We start from the raw sequence: 22,426 nt of genomic DNA, 5'->3' as shown, positions 1-22,426 counted from the left end.
CTCTCTTCCCCTGGGAATTTCAGAGGTTTCCCCCTGCGAAGGTAATCTCGAGGCTTACAGTCATTAATTTACCTTTCTCATTCAACCTGTGGTTATTAGCTGTTCTAAAAGTTCCAGGCACCTGTAACTCATCCCTATTGCTGAGCGCTTCCGTGTTCAGGCTCTGCTCTCAGACACCGCCGTGTTGCCTCTGAGTCTTTCTTTTGAGCTGACCGAGGCACCTGCCACCTTCTTGTTCTTCCGTGCTTTAGGAGCTTGCCTCTTGTTTCTCATTCTGAGCAAGTGCCCTGTTCTTGGCACCAGGCTTTATGTGTGTCTGCCTTCATCCTCACCATTTCCGTGTGCAGACAGCAGGAGGAACGTGGCTTCTGGACTGAGCTTGCTGAGCGCAGCTCCTGACTGCCGCAGACTTGCTGGGTCCTAGCATGTTGCTGGCCCCTCCGTGCTTATTGTAAAATGGGGATCATAGAGTGCCTGCTCCCTGCCTTAGTAAATGTAGGATTTAGTGATGAAACCCATCTGAATTATATAGAGCCACGGCTGGCGCAGGTGGTAAGTGTTCTGTGAGAGTTAGCTTCCATCTTCATTTTCTTGTATTTCCTGAAACTCCAGTTTTCTTTTTGTTTTGATGAGTTTTACTTTGAAAATGTTTGATTGGAAAGGTTTGTTTTGTGTACACACACCCACTCACTCCCCACCCCCCATATAGTCAAACTTGAAATGCATTTAATCTGTGGGAATTTGCATGCAAACAGGTTTCAACACTTCATAAGTAACTGCTGTTAGTAATTGTTGTAGCTGCTATTAAGGCAAGCAAGATTAGATGTGTATTTACTGAGAAGCCAGCATCCCTTAAGTATTTAAATTGAATGCAGTCATTGCATTAGGGGCCAAATAATTTCAGTGTACATGGGATTCATTACAAATGACTTTTCATTTCTATACTTTGGCTAATGGCCTGTTGAGTATGTCTTATTACTTATGGAAAAGATGTTTTGTATTTGTTTTAAGCTGTTGGGGATTCTCTAATACTTTAGGCATAAACTAGTGAAAACATCTTAGTTTTTCTATTATATGATTCCATCAACTAAAAAAGATGAGTGAAACTTCGTAATGTGTATTTGTGATCCCTGAAGGATTGACTTGAGTGTCTGAAAATACAGCTGCTGAACTAAGCTTGACTGTGGGTGTTTCTTTGAATAACATTAACTTTGTAAAAGCGTGACCTTGAATTGAAGGACCAGTTAAAAACCAAGTACATCTTTGTTTATTCCTATAAATGTGTAACTTCTGTGTTTCACTTTTAGCTAATCTTGTTTATCCTTAAAGGGGCTGACCTGGTTACCTATTGACAACAGCAATCAGATTGTCTTTTATTTTTGTAATTGTGTGTAGCTCTGTGATGCAGCATGGCTCTGTTTTGAGTCAACACGTGGTATAACTTGCAGTCAGATGAATGGGGCCGTGTCTCTTCCTGAAGCCTTTCAGAACCACAGTGTGGGACTGCCGGTCAACCTGGGGGTTCTGGTGCAACATACTGTCCACAGCTGCAGCCAAGAGGCAGGGAAAACATTAACTCAAAATTTTAAACTCAAATGTAGATCAGCTTTCTAAGAAAACTTTGAAAGTTTCCAAGAAAAACTCCAAGAAATTCTAACGGAGCATATTATTCAATTCATAACTATCATTTAAGAATCATGCTTACAGATTTTGTAAAGTTGGAGATCCACACCTGACAGTAATGAGATCACTGAAGTATCAACCCACTCAGCCTGTTTCACCCATTGGTGTGCAGCCAGTGAAGTACCTGCCATGACACGGACATCCCATATCCTGGCACCAGTCTGTGTCCTAGCTGCCCCACCTGCCAGATCCCTGCCAATGTGTCTGGGAAAGCAGGGGAAGGTGGCCCAAGTATTGGTGCCTCTGCCACCCATGTGGGAGACTTGATGGAGTTCCAGGCTCCTGGCTCTGGCTGAGCCCAGAACTGGATGTTTCCAGCCATTTGAAGGGAAGGCTAAGACAGCACATGGAAAACTCTGTGTGTGTGTTCATGCACCCACCTGCCTGCCTGTCTGCCAGTCTCACTCTGCCTTGCTAGGAGCTCTTCATGGTCCTGTGTTGTAGAAGAGTGCTCCCATTTCCTGATGAGGAAACAGGCATGCAGCAGTTGAGTGGCTCGTCCAAGGTTACAGCTAATAGGAGCCAGGAGGGGCTTCTGAGCGGGCACTCTGTGCTCCAAACCACTAGGCTGGGTTGTCTGATTCATGTACTTGAACCTCCTCTGTGTTTATTATTGCTGGCAGAGTTTGGGCCATGTATTCGGTTGAAGGGGTTTCATGTTTATGTTCATAAATACACAAAAGAATCCATGGTTGTTGACTATTTGCTTATTTAATTAATGATTGCTAATCATGCCTTTATAAAAAGAATGATTTCTTTAGCAACAGATCATGATTCTGCCCATCCTGCTCCTCCATAGCAGCTGTATTACTTATCTATAGCATTAATAGCTACTGCGTCTGCATTTCACTTTACATCTGCTGGATGTTCATTAGCAAAATCAATTTTCAAGTATAAACTATCTAAAGATGAAAATATGCCAGCGAGAGTTGATCAGACTCTGTACTTTATAAGATTCAAGCTCAACTTGAGAGGATCAGATCTGCTTCAAAACAAAGGTTGATTTTTTTTTAATATAGAGCATTTTGTATAGTTTCCATAATGATGTGCAAACCTTGCTGTGGCATCAACAGACATACTGATGGGAGGATCATAGAGCTAGAACAAAATGAAGCTGTCTCGCAGCCGCTGGGTGTCTATCCTTGACCTTTATTTCCTCAGCTGTAGAACAAAGTAAGACATTCTTATTTACAGTACTATAATGATTAAGCAAGTCATTGACGAGAAGTTATAATTTGCTTAGTTGCTAGATTCGTTTTTAGGAAGCAAATTTCCCCCAATTTGACTTCCTCTGCACCCAAGTAAAGTTGTGTTTGCCTTCTGTCCTCTTTCTTTTCAGGATTTAAATTTATTTTTGCATCCACACGACACAAATAGCATTTGTCTATACATGTGAATGATGCGTGCATGCCACATTCCTGTAAACTTTTATTGTTAGAAAAGAAACAAACCTGTGATGATTTTTTTTTCCCCACTGAGGTAGTAACTTGAATCTGTTGAAATAAGTTGCAGTTTTTAGTTGTAATATATAACCTAAATGAATTTTTTAAATTGTGATACTTAAAATGTTGCCAGTTCAAAGAGAGGACATTTTGGAAGCCCAATGGGATTTTATATGCTGGAAAGTTACCAAGTTACCGTTCTGATTACTGATCAAAGTCAATTCACAGAAATGTGCATTTAACATTTGAAAGTAAAACCACTTGAAAATCACCTCCCAGTAACCTTTCGTGTCTGGAAACATTCCGTGGAGGAGCTGTGGAGTGTTGGGGTGTCTCCTGGGCGTGTTCCTTTTGGCCGGGTGCTTCGGAGCCCCACCCCCTGGTTGCTGTGGAGCTGAGAGGCTTGGTGTGTTGCCGGCTGCCCTAGCTACACTAAGGCTTTGGGTTTCTGCGTGTGTTTGACCCGCTCCGTTGGTGTGCACCACCTGGGACCCAGAGCAGCACGGGAGAGATGTTGGAGATTTTGACCTGACTGGAAGTGAACTTGGCTGCGAGGCCACCGCCGAGGGTCTCTGGAGACCTGCGCCTCGCAGCTCAGGTGTTTCCTGTTGTCATCATGCAGCCACCTGTGGTCAAGATGACTGACTGCTCTGTCTTCTTACGTTCTTTTAAGCAAAGTAAAGCAGCGGTTCGGCTGAGAGAAGACATGAAAAAGATCGTGGTGGTGCCGCTGCACGAGCCGGAGGAGACTGCGCAGCCCAGAGTGTTTGGGGTCAGTCTGCAGGAACTGCGGCGCCAGGGCCTCACGGAGCACGGTGTCCCCGCCGTGGTGTGGAGTCTTGTGGAGTACCTGAGGCGGCACGGTGAGTGGGCCGCCGCTTGCCTCTTGGCTTTCTAGTTAGTTCCGTGCTTGGGTGAGTTCCTTATGTGCGCGTTACTGCTTAGGAAAGAGCACCCTAACTGGAATATCAGATTATTTCTGGTATACTTTTCCCTTAAGAAAGGATATTACTTCTTAATGTTATTTTTTTTAAGTGCTAATTTGATTTACTCTGCAACAACTGATTGAATTTTCCAAGTTGCTAATTTGAAATACTGCCTAATATTTTTTAACTGTTCAAAAGTCTTTATGCATTTGTTCGTGAGACAGGTGGGCAGAGTCTTCCACAGGCCAGCTTTCACAAATGCTCACAGTGGCCTGGCCAGGGCGTAGGTCCCAGACAAAATTTGGGGTGTCCCACAGGAGTAGCAGAGACCGACTCCCTGCTGCCCCCTAGTGTCTGCGTTAGCCTCAAGCTGGACTTCATTCCAGGAACAATAATTTGGGATGTGCGTCTCCCAGGGTCTGCTCCTATTTTTTATTTTAGATTTTAAAAAATTGTATTAGAAAATCAGATATACAAAGAGAAGGAGAGACAGAGAGGAAGATCTTCCGTCTGATGATTCACTCCCCAAGTGGCCACAATGGCCTGAGCTGAGCCAATCCAAAGCCAGGAGCCAGGAGCCTCTTCTGGGTCTCCCACAAGGGTACAGGGTCCCAAAGCTTTGGGCTGTCCTCGACTGCTTTCCCGGGCCACAGGCAGGGAGCTGGATGGGAAGCGGGGCTGCCGGGATTAGAACCGGCACCCATATGGGATCCCGGGCGTGCAAGGCGAGGACCTTAACCACTGCGCCGTTGTGCCGGGCCACAATATCTTTCTTTCTTTGTAACTCTATTTTCAAATAAAGAAATAGTCATTTTAATACAGTGAGTAAAAGGTCTCAATTGTAAAGGAGTTTTGGGAGGCTGTAATCTGAGGCATAATGATGGGTTTTCATCATTCTTATATTAAAATAACAAATGCAGCCGTATGGTAGAGGCTGTTATAAAGTTGATAAGGATTTTTAGATGCAAAACTTGAAAAATTCATACCAAGTCCAATGCTCCTCCCGTTTGCTGCACGCCCCAGCCACTCTTGGGACGCCAGCCCCATCTCCCTGCCAGTGGGCATCCTTGGTTGACAGGGCAAGGCGGTACTGTACCTTTGTTCCTCCAGGAACAGGGATCCACAGGGACAGGGCTTGAGAATGGACGTCTGTGTCCCTTGGCATATCAGCTGTTAGTTTAGAAACATATCTGCTTAGGTTACCAGTATGTCAGTAACACAGCAGCGTTTTACCCTGATAGCTGAAACGCCAGGCTTGCGCTCTGGTCTTGAGGTTTCCTCCCTGTTTTTGAAGAGAGAGAAGATGCAGAGGGTCGGGGTTCTTAGAGCACAGCTCTGGATTTGTGCACACGAGACAGGGAAGGACCAGGTAGCAAGCCTGCAGTGCTTGCCACAGCCAGGCCTGGACCGAGGCACAGCTGGGAGCCTGGAACTCTGACGAGACCTCCCACGTGCATGGTGAGAGCACAGTCATTTGGGCCACCACCACTGTCTCTCTTTTGGTGGCAGGAGGCAGGAGGCAGGAGTTGGAAGTGGCTATCTTTTTTTTTTTTTTTAAAGATTGATTTATTTGTATTGGAAAGGCAGATTTACAGAGAGGAAAGATCTTCCATCTGCTGGTTCACTCCCCAAGTGACTTCAACAGCTGGAACTGAACTGATTCAAAGCCAGGAGCCAGGTGCTTCTTCCATGTCTCCCACGTGGGTGCAGGGTCCCAAAGCTGTGGGCCATCCTCCACTGCCATCCCAGGCCACCGGCAGGGAGCTGGATGGCAAGCAGGGCTGCCAGGACACTTGTGCCCATATGGGATCCCGACACTTGCAAAGCAAGGAGTTAGCCACTTAGCCATTGTGCCGGGCCCAAAAGGCAGGTATTAAGCCTGAAAACTTCAGTTTAGAATAAGTCCAAGGTATGATTGGACTCCTTTTTGCAGGCTGGGTTGAATCAGACTGCACCCCAGGGAAAGGGTGTAAATATTTGTTAGATTTGTTAAATAGAGCTTCTTGGTATTGTGCAATGTTTTGCCTTCCCACAGGGCCTCAAAAGTCCAGCTTTCTCTGCGTCTCTACTGATACTATTTGGTGTGGACCATACTTTGTGGTCTTTGTATTTGTTTATCTGAAAGGCAGAATTGTTGCTGATTACCTTCCCACAGGGCCTCAGTAGTCCAGCTTTCTCTGCGTTTCCTGTGTGGAGTGGCTCATCTGCTGCTTCCCCAGGTGCCCTGCTAGCGAACTAGGTTGGAAGAAGATCAGCTGGGATTTGAACTAGTGCTCATGTGGGATGAGAGTTGCAGGTGGTGGTTTAATCAGTGGTTTCATGACTGGCCTACAATCTTTTTTTTTTTTCACCAATGTTGACTAAGTGTAGCATGAAAGATTATTCAAGGTTTTCAAATTTTAAAAATTCTTATATTTAATCAGTCCTCCAAATGTAAGGGTCACATGTTTGAAGAGTCCACCAACTACAGATAGAAAATACTTGACACAAGATTGTGTCTGCTGAGCACGGAGAGGCTTACCTGTAGTCACCATTGCCAAGAGAGCATTTCCACTGAGTTAGGTGGCTGTAATCCAGGAATTATTTAATATATACAGGAGAATTTACATAGTTCATATGCAAATAGTTTATTCTCTTATTGAAGGGACTTATGATGCATCCCAGATGTAGGTGAGGGCTCATATTGCATAAAGAGCTTTACTTTTTTAAGCTTTTAAAAAAATATCTATCCATTTGAAAGGCAGAGTCACAGAGAGGGGTAGAGGCAGAGAGAGAGAGCCTCTGTTTGCTGGTTCACTCCCCCAAATGACTGTACTGGCCAGGTTGGGCCAGACTGAAGTGAAGCCAGGAGCTTTAGCTGGGTCTCCTACGTGAGTGCAAGGCTCCTGGCATCCTTCGCTGCTTTAATATCTTGCCCGGCACATTAGCTGGGAACTGGATCACAGGTGGAGCGGCCAGGACTCAAACCTGTGCCCATAGGAGAGGCTGGTGCTGCAGGCGGTGGCTTAACCCTCATACCCCTTCCTGGTCCCTACTTCTAATTCTTTTCCTCTCCTACACTCTCTTCCATTCTGTGTGTGAGTCCCTCACCCCTGGGCGTTGAACTTGTTCTGCTTTTTGTTTTACTGTTTCTGAGCAGTGGTTCCACGGGGAACCTATAGTGTGTATCATTTCAAGCACATTTGCGAGCGCCTCTGCTCTCATCTTCCTGGAAGTCGGCTGCTTAGCACATGTGTGCTTGTCCTCAGCTCTGCAGCAGGTGAACCAGCCCATTTGTACTCGCAGCATCAGTGCGTGCGAACCTTGGCAAGACTGGAAGTGGGGCAGCACACTCTTAAGCACTCTTAACAAAAATGCACTCAGGTAATGCCAACTAGACGTTCTAGTAAGGGGAACTGACCATTCTTCATTAGGGACATGAAGTACAATTGCTACTAACCCCTAATCTCCTGCAGCAGAGCCTTGACAGGGCTAGGGCCTGGCACCTGCATTTTGACAGTGTAGTATATTGCCACGTACCAAACTGGAAGTCTACTTCAGTTTGAAACTGTCATATTACTAAACTGTTGAACCCATGTGCCTTTGAAATGGGATATGCAGCTTGAGGACAGGATTGTAGAGTTCATATTATTATGTCATGGTCAGCAAGTCATCAGATATTTACTCTGTGACATAATCCATACTTGTCAGGTATTGGAGGAAGGGGATAATCGCTCACATATTCTAATCACACTTGGAAATTTTGGTCTTAATGCATCATCTAAATGCAGACAGTTTAGCATGAAATTTAGGACAGGAGGTCTTTTCGGAGACTTTGGGCTTTCTGGCATGTTCTCTTCAGACTATTTGCTAATCATTTGTCTTGCTGACCCTGTTAATGGATTCTTTCAGTTTGAAGGTAATATGGATTGTTCTGTTCTGAAGAGTGCAGTACTGACCCATGACCACCAGGTGGCAGACGTGGCTCATATACTGTTTTCCTGCTGGGGAGCATATGCTAATAAGCTGACTTGTGGTGTGTTTAGTTTCTAATGATACATTTATAAGATTTTGAAATAGAGTTTACCTATGCTAAAAAGTGGCCATCAGTGATACATGATTTTTCTGTTTTTTTTTTTTTCTAAGCTACCATTTGGTTGTTGTTTTATGATGATGGACACATATCTGCTGAAGTCAAGTGCAATGTGAGCTTTGGAATGGAGAATAGCTCTACTTTGTGGAGCTAATTTAAAACTCTTCTTCAGAACATTTCTGTAACAGTCACAACTTCCTCATATTTTACAGTAGGAATATTTAGTCTGGTCAGCTTGAAATGAGCAACCAGTGTTTTGTAGAATCATGAGGGACTTTTCAAAACAATACATTTGGGCCTGGTGGTATCATGGCCCTGTGGCTAAATCCTTGCACCACGATCCCATATGGGCACCGGTTCTAATCCTGGCAGTTCCACTTCCCACCCAGCTCCATGCTTGTGGTCTGGGAGAGCAGTTGAGGACGACCCAAAGCCTTGGGACCCTGCTCCCGCTTGAGAGACCCAGATGAAACTCCTGGCTTTGGATCAGCTCAGCTCTGGCCATTATAGCCACTTGAGGATTGAACCAGCAGATGGAAGATTTTTTTCTCTGTCTTCCTCTCTGTACATCTACTTTTCCAATTAATAAAAACAAACTTTTTATTTTAAAAAAAAACCCTTACATTCTGTTTCCCACAGAGCGATATGTCGCCTTCGTGGAGTAAACTTCCTTGGTGGCAAACTGCGAGGTGTCCTGAGAATTGTCTCAGGTGGCGGAGGTTTGTGCAAATAAATGCAGTGCAGGCAGGACAGGAATGTTCCAGAAGGCTTTCTGTCCGTGACTTCTGGCCATGACTTTTCTCTCTGCTTGGGAGGCCCAGTGGGATCTGGGGCCTGCAAGACCACAGGCTGTTCTTGGAGCTGAGCAGTTATTTTGAAATTGGTGGACGTATGTTTATTTGAGGAAAGGTTAAAAAAAAAAGAACATTGGAAGAGACATCCTAAGGTCAAAGCTAGAAAAACACTGTGTGAGAAACAGCCCCAAGGGGCATTTCCTGGGCTGAGAACAGAAGCAGAGTTAGGCTCCAGGGCTGGTAAACAAAGGAGCAGGACACGATTCCAGAGTCCCTGTGCTAGGATAGGACATTCCTTCCGAGCATGCATTCCCGAGGGAGAGGGGAACCTCCGAGGTGAGCCGTTAGCCTAGTGATCAGGCCAGGGCTTGGGACACCCACGTGCAACCTGCTCCTCTGTTGCCAATGTGGAATTGCCTTGTTGGAGTCCTGGATACTCTGCTTCCCATCCAGCCCCCTGCTGATGGACGTGCTGGGAAGCCCAGATCATGGGTCAAGTCCCTGGGTCTCTGCTATGTGTGGGAGCCGCAGGTGGAGTTCTTGGCACCTGGCTGTTAGGGACGTCCGAGGAGTAAATCAGCCAGTGAGCCACCTCTCTGTGTCTGTACCTTTCAAGTTAAAATGAATGAATGAGTACATGAACCTTTGTAGGATAGAGCAAACAGACCACGAAGACTTTAAATGATCAAACCCAAGTCTCCCACTGTACCTGCTGTTCCGACAAACTGAAGGGAATGATGTACTTCGCTTGGCAATTGCATAGCCAGATTAGCTCCCTTCCCCCAGCAGCAAGCAGAAATAGTACATTTGCTATTCTTTCACAATTTCTCTGTGTCAGGAGTCTGGACACAGCTTTGCGGTGGCCTCTGTCTCAGGATCTCTTCCCAGGCTGTATTTGTGGTGTCTGCTGAGGGCACAGTCACATCAGGACAGATGTGCCAGACTCCCTTCCATGTTCATCCATGTGGCACTTGCGAGGGTTTTGTCCCCCGTGGGCCTGTGACCTGAATGTCTTAGTTGCTCACTGGCTGTTGGGCAGCGATGGCCTGGAGTCTCTCCCCTGGGGGCCTCTCCATGGAGGTCATCAGCTGCTTCATCAGAGAGAGCAGATGAATAGCACGTATCACCACAGGCGTCCATGACCTCGTCTGAGCCAGGACATCCCATGACATTTGCCGTGTTGTGCTGAGAGAAGCCATGCACTTGAGTGGATTACAGCTGGGTATGGTGCGAGTGGTGGGGCTCAGGGAGTGTGGTTTAGAACCTGCCCACCACACACCCTGACTGATATTTCTTCTGATTAGACAGTACCTTGGCCATACTGAGTGTTCAACATTTTGAATATCATGGTTGGTACCACAGTTCTTGTTAACATTAGAACTAAAATTGTAGCTAAGAAATATTTTTTATTTCTTTGAAATTGAGCGAGCGAGCGAGAGATTCCATCTGTCAACTCACTACTCCAATGCCAGCCACATCTAGGGCTGAGGCCAGGCATCCAGCACTCCACCCACGTGTCCTGTGTATGTTGGAGGAGACCCATGCACTCGTCCCCTGAGCACGTCTCCCAGGGCGTGCACTAGCAGGAGGCTAGATCAGAAGCGGAGCCCACACTCAACCCCAGGCTCTCTGATAGAGACTGCAGGCCCCCCAAGGAGGCAGGTGGCCCACTGGGAGGAGGACCTGGAGGAGGTGATTAGGCTAACAGTATTCCGCTCTCTTGAGGGAGTTAGTGCCATTGTCATGAGAGTGAGTAATTATGAAAGGGAGAGTTTGCTTCCTTCTGTCTGCTTCTCTCTTGCTCTCTCTCTCAAGGCAGGAACTAGCCCCTAGATGGATACAGGACCTGCCAGCCTCCAGTGTTGTGAACAATTAATTTCCAACTAATACGAACCACCTGCTCTCAGGTTCAACACCTGGACAGGCTCTGGAGCCCTGGCCTCAGCCTGTCCCAGCCCCAGCTGTGCAGCTTAGGGAGTGAACCAGCACGTCTGTGTCTTTGGCTTTCTGCCTCACTAATTAATGCATTAAAAGATGACCACATTAGTTGTGGAGAAGACACTTTCCAAGCAGAGTGGGCCCTGATGCCTGAGCTCATCGGGCTGGCCTCACCTGGAGTGGCCCTCCGCTTTCTCCTGCTTTTGCTGAAGCTCATGAGTTTCTCTGCTGGATAACAACAGTCACCAGCTGAGTGAAGGGGCTGGTCTGAGCACTGCTTGGTCTCACGTAGCGTTCCCCTTTGAAGACACACCTGATGGCTTCCTGCAGTATCCGCATAGGGACTTCCTGGTGTTCAGAGGCTCGTGTGCTGTGGAGATGCTGCTGGAACCCAGGGCCCGATCGCACCATGTACTGCGTCACATGACGTCACTTCTCTAGATGGAAGCTCTTTGGGTACTTCGGAGGCGTTACCCACGTTTGTGTATGGCAACGTCCTGTGTATAAGGGCCAGCTCTGGTCGCCATCATCCGTGATCCTCCTCAGTAGTCTAAGCAAGCGGTTTTAAGAAATGCCAAAAGCTCCGAGGGATCCATAATTTGACTGTTCAGGGACCCCTCCACTGCCCTCTATTTAGTCCTGTGTGCGGCTCTGCTGTGCTTGGTCCTTTATCGGTTCTCTTTGTCTTCTCTGCCGCCCCAGGACTCACGCAGGAAGGACTGTTTCGGGTGAATGGCAACATGAAGGTGGTGGAGGGACTGCGGCTCAAGTTCGAGAGCGGCACTCCGGTGGAGCTGGGGCGGGACGGCGACGTGTGCGCAGCTGCCAGCCTGCTCAAGCTCTTCCTCCGGGAGCTGCCAGACTGCATCATCACCTCGACCCTGCAGCCACGCCTCCTTCAGCTCTTCCAGGGTCAGTGCACGTCCACTTGCCTTATTGTTGTAAAGGATCTTAAGTAAAGAGAGAGGTGCTCAGGCATGTGATTCACTTCCCAGATGGCAACAACAGCTAGGCCAGGCGGAAGCCGCGAGCCCAGAACTCCATCCAGGTTTCCTGCAGGAGTGATGGGGATGCTGGGCACCTGGGCCAACCTCTGCTGCTTCCCAGGCACAGTAACAGGAAGCTGGATGCCAGGCAGAACAGCCGGGACCTGATCCAGGCACTGTAGTGTGGCATCACCCTTGGAACCTTGAGTCACCACAGCACCAGGGATCCCCCACCACACATACACACACAGGAGGCATCTTAACTACTTGTGCCAAATATCTGCCCATGACAATTTTTTCAATGAAAATTAAGTTTTAATTATTTAACATTTAAATGTTGAAGTAAGCTTTGATGCATTTGTGGGCTTCCTATAACCACCCCGTTTAGTGTTTGCTGCTTAAAGCTTTCTCTTTCCTACTCAATCTATTAGGAAAGTGATTAGGAAATATCCTTAAATGGACATGTTGCAGGCCCTGGCATCTGATGTCTTCAGTTGGGTCAGTGAGGTGCTTTTTTGGGTGGGGAGCCCCGAAGAAGGGGTAAGAATGAGATACGCATTTCTATCTGGAAAATACTAGTAATTAAATTGTAGAGTCACCTTTGTGACCAAAATCTCACAGTGTGGTTGCTTTTTGGCCCATGTAGGTTGAAATCCCCAAGTAATTGTGTTAACGTGCAGATAAAACATACTTTTTATTTTTATGGTAATATGGTGTGATTTTAAACACAGGCTGCTTTTTAAAAAATAGAGACAGAAGTGTTTTCCATGCTGCAGTGGCCGGAGCTGAGCTAACCCAAAGCCAGGAGCATCCTCCTCGTCTATGTGGGGGACATGATCCCAAGGACCTTAGCCATCCTCTGCAGCTTTCCCAGGCCATCCACAGAGAGCTGGATTGGAAGTGGAGCAGCCAGGACACGAAACAGCACCCATTTGTGATGCTAGCACCTGCAGGCAGAGAATTAGCTTGCTATGCCACTGTGCTGGCCCCAGATCAGTAATTATAGGCCTGACCTAACCTTTGAGCACTCTCTCCCAGATACAAGGAAAGCAGTTTCTTAGGAAGTCCTCTTCTTCCTTGTTCTTGCCAAGTGAGCACGGTGAGGGGAAAGCATGTTTCTGTGAGCATCAGGGAGCAGGTTGGGGAAGTTTTTGGTGTTTGAAGCCGCAGCAGTGAGGTGACTGTGCATGTGCCCTCTGCTGAGGGGTGGGGTACAGGAGGAGAAAGTGCCAGAAGTGTGAGGGGCTCCCCAAAAGTTCATGGATACTGGAATTAAAGAACCAGATTATTTGGCTGTAAAAGAAATCATATATGTGAGAGACCTTCCAAAAGTTCATGGGAAATGCATATTGATAAATTTGGCATGGATTTCAGGCTGTTTTTGTTTGTTTTTTGTTTAGTACTGGAATAAGTGTTATATTCTTTTTTTTCTGTGAATTTTTTGAAGAACTCATATTTTATCCCAAAAAGGCCATTCTCATCTACTGGCTGAAAGAGGTGAGGTTGTGTTGGATGACTGCACTAACATAGCCCCCTCTCTCTCACTAACACACCTGGCTGTTCTTTGGTGGCGGTATTCTCTGGGACTCCCCTGGGTACCGATGTCCATAGCACCTCCTTTCCTGGCCTCTCACCTCTCATTCCCTCACAGCCCCTGGCCTCCAGGGTGGCCTCCAGCGTGACCTCCAGGCCATCCTGGGGGAGCAACTCGGAGCAGCTCTGACTGGAGCAGCTGATCTTGCATGCACTTGTTTACCAAGTTCTTGAAGTGAAGGTCACTGGGTCCAAGCAGAGGTTGCCTCTTTGCGCTGCCTCCCAGGGTACCCCCACCTGCTTCTATGCTGCGACTGTGGCACTTTAGACTCTTCAAACTTCCCGAGTGGTTTTCTGACGCCGCTCTACCAGCTTGGGAAAGGCAGGGCAAGCGTTACATTGAACAGCTCGCCCTTTGATGAAACTCTCATTCTTTATTGTCTAGGTTTAATTTTCAAGTTTCTGTTCCCATCTAATCCCCACACAGGTGGTAAAGGACTGCCAGGCCTGATTTTGGTCTCACCTTTGGCAGGTTCTATCTGTGTACCTGATCCAATGCGTCTCCTTAGGATGTGACAACCCTGGCATTCCTCTCCAGGGGCCTCATCTGAGGAGTGATAATATTAGTTTGCTAGAGCTATTATGATAACATAGTTTCCACAGCAGATATTCATCTCAGTCTCTAGGCTGCAGGTCAAGGTGCTGGCCAGGTGGGGTTTCTGCCAAGCCTTCCCACCCTCTGCTGGTGGGGCTGCCCTTCGCTGGATAATTATCCACCTTTAACCTTGATTAGCTCTTCTCTGTCAGACTAATGGGTAAGAATGTCCTGGCACTACAGTTTTCATGACCTATGATCAAAGATTAGCATGTAGGCTGAAATGGTCACTGTTCCATGGTGTGACTGATGGTAGCTGTTGCTGTATTTCCACTCAACTGGGGTCTTTTTGCATTAAAAAAAGAAAATTGGTAGGTTTTCACCAATAAATAATAAATAAGTAAAACCACTCCCCAGTTGAGTAAAACCGCTCCCAATTGAGTCACAGTCTTGGTACTAGAACTTTGGCGAACATTTGAGACTTGTTGATTGGAAACTGAAATTTCTCATATTTATATATGTCAGTATTTCATTGCTCCTCTTGTGCTTGGCAACTGTATCAGTCTTACAAGGAATATTTCATGGAAAACAGGGATGCGGATAAACTTGTGAAAATTATTTTTAAATATTTCTGTAAAAGTTAGTTGACAATTTAAATATTATGTACCTTGCAAAGAAACGCTTATTACCCAGATATCTTTCCTTAATTATTATTTGATAGTCACTGTGAGGCAGCACTCCCCTTCACTGGTGTACCCCAAAATGCTCACAGTGAGGATGGACATGGGAGGAACTGCAGAACCGGGAGCTGGGAGCTCAACCCAGGCCTTCCCCAGGGTAGCGGGGCCCACTCCCTGAGGTCACTGTGGCCTCTGGTAGGAAGACCGGATCACACCCTGGCTGTAGGGCAGATACTGCCTTGTCCTTAGCATTCTTTTTTTTTTTTAAAGATTTATTTTACTTTTATTGGAAAGGCGGATATACAGAGAGGAGAGACAGAGAGGAAGATCTTCCGTCTGATGATTCACTCCCCAAGTGAGCGCAACGGGCCAATGCTATGCCGATCTGAAGCCAGGAGCCTCTTCCGGGTCTCCCATGCTTACAGGGTCCCAAAGCTTTGGGCCGTCCTCGACTGCTTTCCCGGGCCACAGGCAGGGAGCTGGATGGGAAGCGGGGCTGCTGGGATTAGAACTGGCGCCCATATGGGATCCTGGGCGTGCAAGGCTAGGACCTTAACCACTGCGCCATCGTGCCGGGCCCGTCCTTAGCATTCTTAGTAATAACCGTAGTAGTCTGCGTTTTTAATATTCTTAGCACTCAAAACTCTCGTGAACTTCAGCTTTCATCACCTTTTCTAGAAGGTTTTCATGTGATGTGAAAATGCACTGTCTTACTGTTTGTATTACTCATGTGATTTGCATTTGTATTATGTGCTACTGTGATCAGTAGTATTTTGGTTACGACCAAGGGTTTCCTTTGTAAATGATCTTGTTCATGGCATAAACTTGTGGATTGCATCATATACAGGTGTAGGAGGACAAATGTTTAGTTAAGTCATGGACATTGACATCCTGGTTGGAACACTCGATCCCTGGGCGGAATGTCTGGGGTTCATGCTCAGTTCAAGCTTCCTGGAGACATTAGACCCTCTAAGGCAGGAACAACAACTCGGGTAATTAAGTCCCTGCCACCCATGGAAGAATTAGGTTGAATTCCAGGGACCTACGCTGACCTCTTCCCTAACAAGTATGATCTCTCTCTAACTCACCAACTGTGCTTTTCAAATGAAAAGAAAAAAATTAAAGGCAGGTATCAGAAAAAAAACAGAGCCTGTGACAGGAGGCAGGACAGAAGGAAAGCCATTTTAATTACAGGCATGAAAAAAGGAGTCTGATCTAATTGTGAGATGTGAAGAAGGGTCAGATGCATTCTTTTAATTTTTAATTTTCTTTTTAGTGTTTTTTATGTAGTTGAGCGGGGTGTACACTCACGTGGACCTCTGACTAGGGTGGAGGAAGGTGGGTAGGACAAACGTTTCCGTTGTTCCCCCCCTCCTCCGCCGTATCCACAGGGGAGGAGGGCAAAGAGGGCTGCTCCTTGCTCTCAGACCTGGGGATGGAAGGGTTTGGTGTTGCCTTAGGGACACTAACGTGGGGAAAAATGTTCTGAAGGTGTTCCTTGAGCGATTTTGATAGCTTTGAGAAGTTGTAGGTTGCATTGCTGCAGGATTAAGAAAATCTTTCCAAGATCTGTTGGTTGACCAAGTCTACCTCAGTGCATCCACAGACCCAGGATCATGCTACAAGGCTTGGTCAGAGTTGTTCAACCTCTTCTGCTTTCCATTCTCTGACGAGGAAATTGACACCCCTGTTGGCCTGGATGAGCTCGCCATCATACCTACTGTATGCATCTGGGTGTGCTGTCTACTGCGCTGGCATCAGCAACCGAGGTGGCTCAATCCCCTCTTACAGAATACTGATCTACTGACTGAATAGGGGTTAGAGGATTCTGCAGGGTGCTCATGGGGCCGGTTACCGGAGGTGAGAAGGGGAGGGATATGGTGAGTAAAAGCTGTCTCCTTAGGCAGATGTAAAGCCTTTCAGGTGTTATCTCAGCCGACTAGAGGAGGGTCTGGCAGTTTTCTCGGCAGTGATGTGTGGAGCATCTACCCTCAGAGGAAGCCCCTGCCTGCAGCTACTGCTCCCATCTGAGGGTCCCAGTTTGGAGTTCTTGGGGATAGTCATCACACCAGAGCCATAGCTTTGGGGAGACATTTCCTGATTGCCTTTACAAGCAGTTTTATTGCCAAGCAAGGCTATTTCTATAATCAGCCGGCACGAACGTATGGGATAATGCACAGGTGCACTTGTGGGCGGGGGGATCCGGAGTTTGCTTCCTTGTTGTGCTGAGTTTCTAATACTCTCTGGAGGAAGATGTGAGACACTCAATGAAGTGGATGTTGATTGAGCGCTTACTGATTAAGTGTAAAGGCAGCTCAGTAGAGGGTGTAGAGCATGCCGTAGATGTCACACCATGTAGCCCTTATAAGCCCTGTATCCCTCTTAAATATCTTAGATAGAAAATGTGTGAGAAGGGGTCTCTGCTGAAGCTCTCCTACAGTAGAAACATGCCCTGCAACTGGTTACTCCAAAGCTCTCAGGGCTCAGGTCCTTTATAGGGAGTTGAGTGCCTTTTGCTTTTGCTGCCTATTACAAGAGGTTAGATTTGACTGGCCATAATAGTCTTGTCTCTCCTTTTCTACTGTGTCTTAATATAAACTAAAATTGGTTTTGATATGATTTCCATTGGGAAGCCTACCCTACTTTTATAACTCAGTTCTCATAAAAAATAACAGATTAACAGTTTTGTTGATGTGACATCACAATTCAGGGCCACATTTCTGTTTTCTGAAGTGTTGTCTTGGGATTTTGAAGTAGGTTCTGTGTCAAGAGTAAGCTATTTCATAATTGAGTGTGCTTAGCACTTTTCTGATAAACTTCCTCTCTGCCATACTTTGTAAGATAGAATTATAGAGCCTCAGGCTAAGCATTTTTTTTTTCAGACACTAAAGCCAAACCAAAATGACCCTGGGACTCGTCTGGATCTTAGAGTGAGGGTGATGATCTTCACAGCAATAATGTGGCAGAACTCTAGATTCATCTGTGCTTGCAACACACTATTGACTTTGAGCTTGCCTGGTGTCTGAAGTTTTAAGATCACATAAGACTGTGTTCAATTGACAAACTGCTGGGCTTGCATGCCAGGTTGTCACCCTAGGCCAGTCACAGTGATCCAGTCTGCCCAATACCAGGTGACGAATTCAACCTCAAGGATTATAATTTTCCTAAGAGGGCAATGTCCTTTTACACTGTAATCAAAGAATAAATCAAGTAAGACAAAATAATTCCAGAATTCATGGCATTAACTATAACTGAAATATTGCTTTATTAAGATTCACAAGAAACATAACACAGGAAAGCCCACATCAAAATACAAGTATCTATCAAAGACTTATATCTATACCTGATTTGTGCCAGACCAATTCTTTTTGTCAAAGGCTTGGTGCAGACAACTCAGTTGAGAGAGAAGCTGTAGAAGATCTTTGGTGATTAAGTTTTCCTACTGTCCGGTTAAGCTTATCTCCAGTATTAGCAGCCTGCCATCTTTGAGTATTTCTGTATAATATTTTACCCTAGGATGACATATTCCATGACTTTTGATCATTTATTCTTAGTTTGGTTATATACATATAATGTATTTGTGCTCCTAACAATGTTTTGGACATAGATTTAAGTTCTAAGCAACAAAATGCTATAGAATGGGATTTATTTATTTTAGGAGTAAGTAGAAAGTCATTTTCTTAAAAGATTTAATTATATCCATGAAAGAGTTATGGAGGGAGAGTTGGCAGTAATTATAGTCAAAGCTACGTAAGCATGGATGGGAAGATTTTGGGGGCAAAGGGAATCTCTAGAAGACTAATGGAAATTGAGGGGATGGTACCAAGGCCAAAAAATAGATGGTTAGCAGGGGATTATTTTTTTGGGTGAGTAAAATATACATCAACTAAACTTTGCCCTTATAATGATGTCTTACGGTTTACTGGCATGTAGTATGTTGGCAGTGTTAGACAACCATTGCCACTCTTCCAAAACTTTCTCATCATTCCAAGCAGAAAAGTGGTAATAGAGCCTTAAGGAAAGGTGACCAGAGATGTTAGAGAGCAAACAAGAACAGATCCTGGTGGCTCTAAGAGCTAGAGCAAGAAAGGAGCCAGAGCACTGTAATGTTTTAGTTAAAAACCATGAGAGGAAGTGCGCTGGCCTGACCCTGGTGGTGGTTTGGGGGATGGCCACAGAGGCCAAAGTGGAGTTTGGTAGACACTAATGAATTGAGTAGGAATTTTGGAGTGCAAATTGTAGTAGCACCAGGGAGAGCTACCTGCAAATGCTGTGCATTGACCAGGCCCAGGCTATCATGTTCTTTGGGTTTCAGTAATGCACGTCATTTTGGAATGGGGCCCTTTGCTGCCATAGGAGCAACAGGTACATTCTTTTCATCTGTAAGACCTGACCCTTTGTCCTGAAAGGAAGGGCCTGTCCACAGCTTTCCAGGAGCCTGGACTTAGCTGACCAAAGCTCTGTGCCCACTTTCCACTTAATGGGGCTTAGTCCCAAAGTTCAGAGATGCTGCCGAGTTGAGTGGAGTCTGATAATCTCTTTATGGAGGCTTTATTAATTGTCTGTCACTGAGATCTGGAGGAGGTACCCTGAGTAGTCTATGGATAAATGGTGATGATGAAAGTCAACTGGGGAAGGCTGGGCCTTTGTTGTGGTGTGGTGGGTAGGTCAACTTCATGGAATGCCTGCATATCAGAGTGCCAATTTGAGTCCCGGTTGCTCCACTTCTTATGCAGATCTCTGCTGATGTGCATTGGAATTCAGTGGAGGATGGCCTTAGTGTTTGGGCTCCTGCCATTCATTTGGGAGACCTGGATGCAGCTCCTGGTTTCAGCCTGGTCCAACCCTGTCCAGCCCTGTTCTTTCACTCCACTTGGGAAATGAACCAATGGATGGAAGATCTCTGTGTCTTCTTTCTGTCTCTTTCTACATTCAGATGGATAAAATACATCTTTGGAAAAAATCTTTGACAGACGAGTGAAAGGCTGTTGAGGTGTTACGATGGGGGGCGCCTTTAAATTGGTGAGTGAACTGAAGGCCAGTGCAGTGTCCAGCCATGTGCATTTCAAAGTCATCTGGGCGGGCTTTTCAATGTTTATAACTTTCTAAATCTGGTTATTGAAAATGCAAATAGGCCAAATTAGCTGATTCCACTTCCTTTACTCCAACTTAAATAATAGTACTACACCAAGATTTTGTCTAGGTGCATCACTTTCTGCTTGGTTTTTAACTCCTAAATAGCAGTTCCTACAAATAATTCATAGATATTAAGGGAACTGAAGTATAGGATAATACATGCCAAAGAGCAGGCTCTTAGAATGTGCAGAACTTGAGTCTGGCACCCGGCAAGCCCAGGACCTGTTTTCTCCTCTGCTCATTTGGTTTCCAAATGCCCAGCTGAGAACACAATCCAGGCCTCCATGTAGGTGCAGGGACTCGCTGGAGCCACTTGAGCCATCCACCGGCTGCCTCTCAAGGATGTCAGGCTGGAGGTGGAAGTGGAATGAGGCTTGAACTGACACTCTAGGAGGGGATGCAGATGTCCCAGAAGGCATCTTAGCAACGGTGCTGAATGCCCACTATCAACCTATTTTAAAAATTATTGCATCAAGTGTAGTGCTTTGGTTGGATTGCTCTTCTGGAACACCACCAAGTATATTTTTTTCTCACAGTCCTGGCAGCTGGGAAGGCCAGATTCAAGAGGGCAGCAGAGGTGGTTTCTGGGGAGCCCTTTGTCTCTCTGAATGTCTGACAGGTGGGTACCTTCCCATAGTGGCCCTCACTTGGCCTTCACTGTGCTGGAGCCTTCTGGAGGCCCCTCCCTCCTCTCACGGAGACACCTGCTCTATCTGATTGGGAGCCTGCCTGTATGGTCTCATTTAAACCTTAAATATTTCTTCAAGGCCCTGCCTTCAGTTTAGACTCATTGGAGATTAGGAATCCACCATCTGAATTAGATAGGGACAATATCCCGCCCCCGGCACTGTGCTTCTCAAAATTTACCCTCGTTTGAGAAATGTTAGAGTGAAAAATGAATTAGTAAAATGTCTGCCCTGGGATGTTAATTAAGGTCTCAGGGTTCAAAATCATTATTAGAGAATTGATTTGTTTTTGTCGTAGAAATCCTTAAAGACTTGCAAAGCTGGAAATAAGAAATTAGTTTAAGATAAATGATATGGGAGAAGGGAAAGGGGTAGAAGATGTGTTTTCTTGGTACAGATAATGTCTATGTTTAATATTGGTTCTGCTTGAGATTCTGCTTGTATTCCTCTTAGTGATGACAATAATAGATGCTTATAAGTAAACATTTACTGTTCAGTTTGGTATGTAATAGATGTCTTACATTTTTTATTCTGTTTTAAAGAAGATGTTTAGTGGGGCCAGCTTTGTGGCACACTGGGTTAAGCCACTGCCTGCAATGAAAGCAGTCCTTATCTATGATGATTTGAGTCCCACTTACTCCACTTTTGATCCAGCACCCTGCTCATGCACCTGATGCTGGGATAAGTATATGGTTTCCTGCTACCCATGTTGAAGTTCCTGGCTCCTGGCTTCATCCTGACTTACCATTTGGGCAGTAAACTAGCAGATGGAAAACTCTTCTCTGTCTCTCTCTCCCCCTCCTTCTTCCTTTCAAATCAATACATATTTTAGGTTTTGAATATTTATTTTTCATCTACTTAAAAAATAGAAGAGATAGTACACATAAGTGAGTACAAGAGCGAAAGCTTCCATCTATTAGTTCATTTCCCAAATGTATGCAACAGCCAGAACTGGGCTGGACTGAAGTTAGGGACCCAGAACTCCATCTGGGCCTCTCATGCAGGTGACTGGGCCCAGGCACTTGCCTCTCAAGACACATTAGCAAGAAGCTGGATCAAAAGTGGAGCAGCTAAGTCTTGAAGCCAGGGACTCAGGTGGGATTTAACCCAAACAGCGGCCTAACCCATTGAGGCATAAGGTGACCCATATATCATCCCTCTCTCCCTCCCTCCCTCCCTCCTTCCCTCCCTCCCTTCATTCATTCCTTCCTATATTTACTTTTCCCATGGGTTTAACACTCTATTAGGTAATACCATCAACACATGGCAAGGAGGAAAATATTAGTTACAACAAAGAACAACACCAACAAAAAATATCAAGTAAAAAAGAAAAAAAAAAAAAAAGCCAAACAAACCCTCGTGTTCCTTGAGAGTATAAACAAAGATTGTACCCAGCAATCAGATCCCTGAATGTCACTCTCATCTCACATCTGTATCTCCCATCTATAGATTACAGTTTTTTTTTATTCTGTGTAGTTCTGACAGATTAGGGAAAACATATGATAGTTGTCTTTTGGGGACTGGCTTATTTCTCTAGGCACAATGGTTTCCAAGTTGCATCCATTTCTTTGCAAAAGACAAGGTACATGATCTGCTCTAATCCTAGCACCAGCTCTGATGAGGTATTGGCAGTGTAGTCTCCATTTTGAAGACAGGATCCAAGATAATTTGACTACTTTCCACTCACACATTGCCCATTTGCTAGCTGCATTAGTGCAGGCAACTTACCTAATCTTTCTTGTTTGAGTACCGTAGGGATCTTTTGCTCCATAGTAGTTCCTCCACAATTCAGTGAAGTAAAACAGTAATCATGTGTTTTCTCCCAGTGTGTGTTTGTTAGGATTCAGTTCTGCTTTACATGGCAGAGTAGGTCTCAGGAAGTTGGTGTCTAACCGAGCCAGTGCTCGAGTGGGCTGGAGAATCTGCTTCCACCAGGGGCTGCTTCACCTGCTGGT

The 22,426-nt window shown here is 45.7% G+C and overlaps 1 protein-coding gene across 1 annotated transcript in view; it reads left to right on the top strand.

Moving 5' to 3' along the window:
* FAM13A (family with sequence similarity 13 member A) overlaps positions 1-22,426 on the top strand; it is a 329,846-nt gene that overhangs the window by 50,345 nt on the left and 257,075 nt on the right. Inside the window, exons 2-3 of the mRNA XM_040967337.1 lie at positions 3,799-3,988; positions 11,558-11,767. Of these exons, the coding sequence (XP_040823271.1) occupies positions 3,832-3,988; positions 11,558-11,767 (367 nt within the window). The 5' untranslated portion in view covers positions 3,799-3,831. The remainder of the gene's footprint in view (positions 1-3,798; positions 3,989-11,557; positions 11,768-22,426) is intronic.

Source organism: Ochotona curzoniae, unplaced genomic scaffold (assembly GCF_017591425.1).
Source record: "Ochotona curzoniae isolate NIBS_2020 unplaced genomic scaffold, NIBS_Ocur_1.0 scaffold_4506, whole genome shotgun sequence".
Lineage (NCBI taxonomy): Eukaryota > Metazoa > Chordata > Mammalia > Lagomorpha > Ochotonidae > Ochotona > Ochotona curzoniae.
Note: the sequence above shows the minus strand (reverse complement) of the source record. Positions and strands in the feature narration are given on the sequence as shown.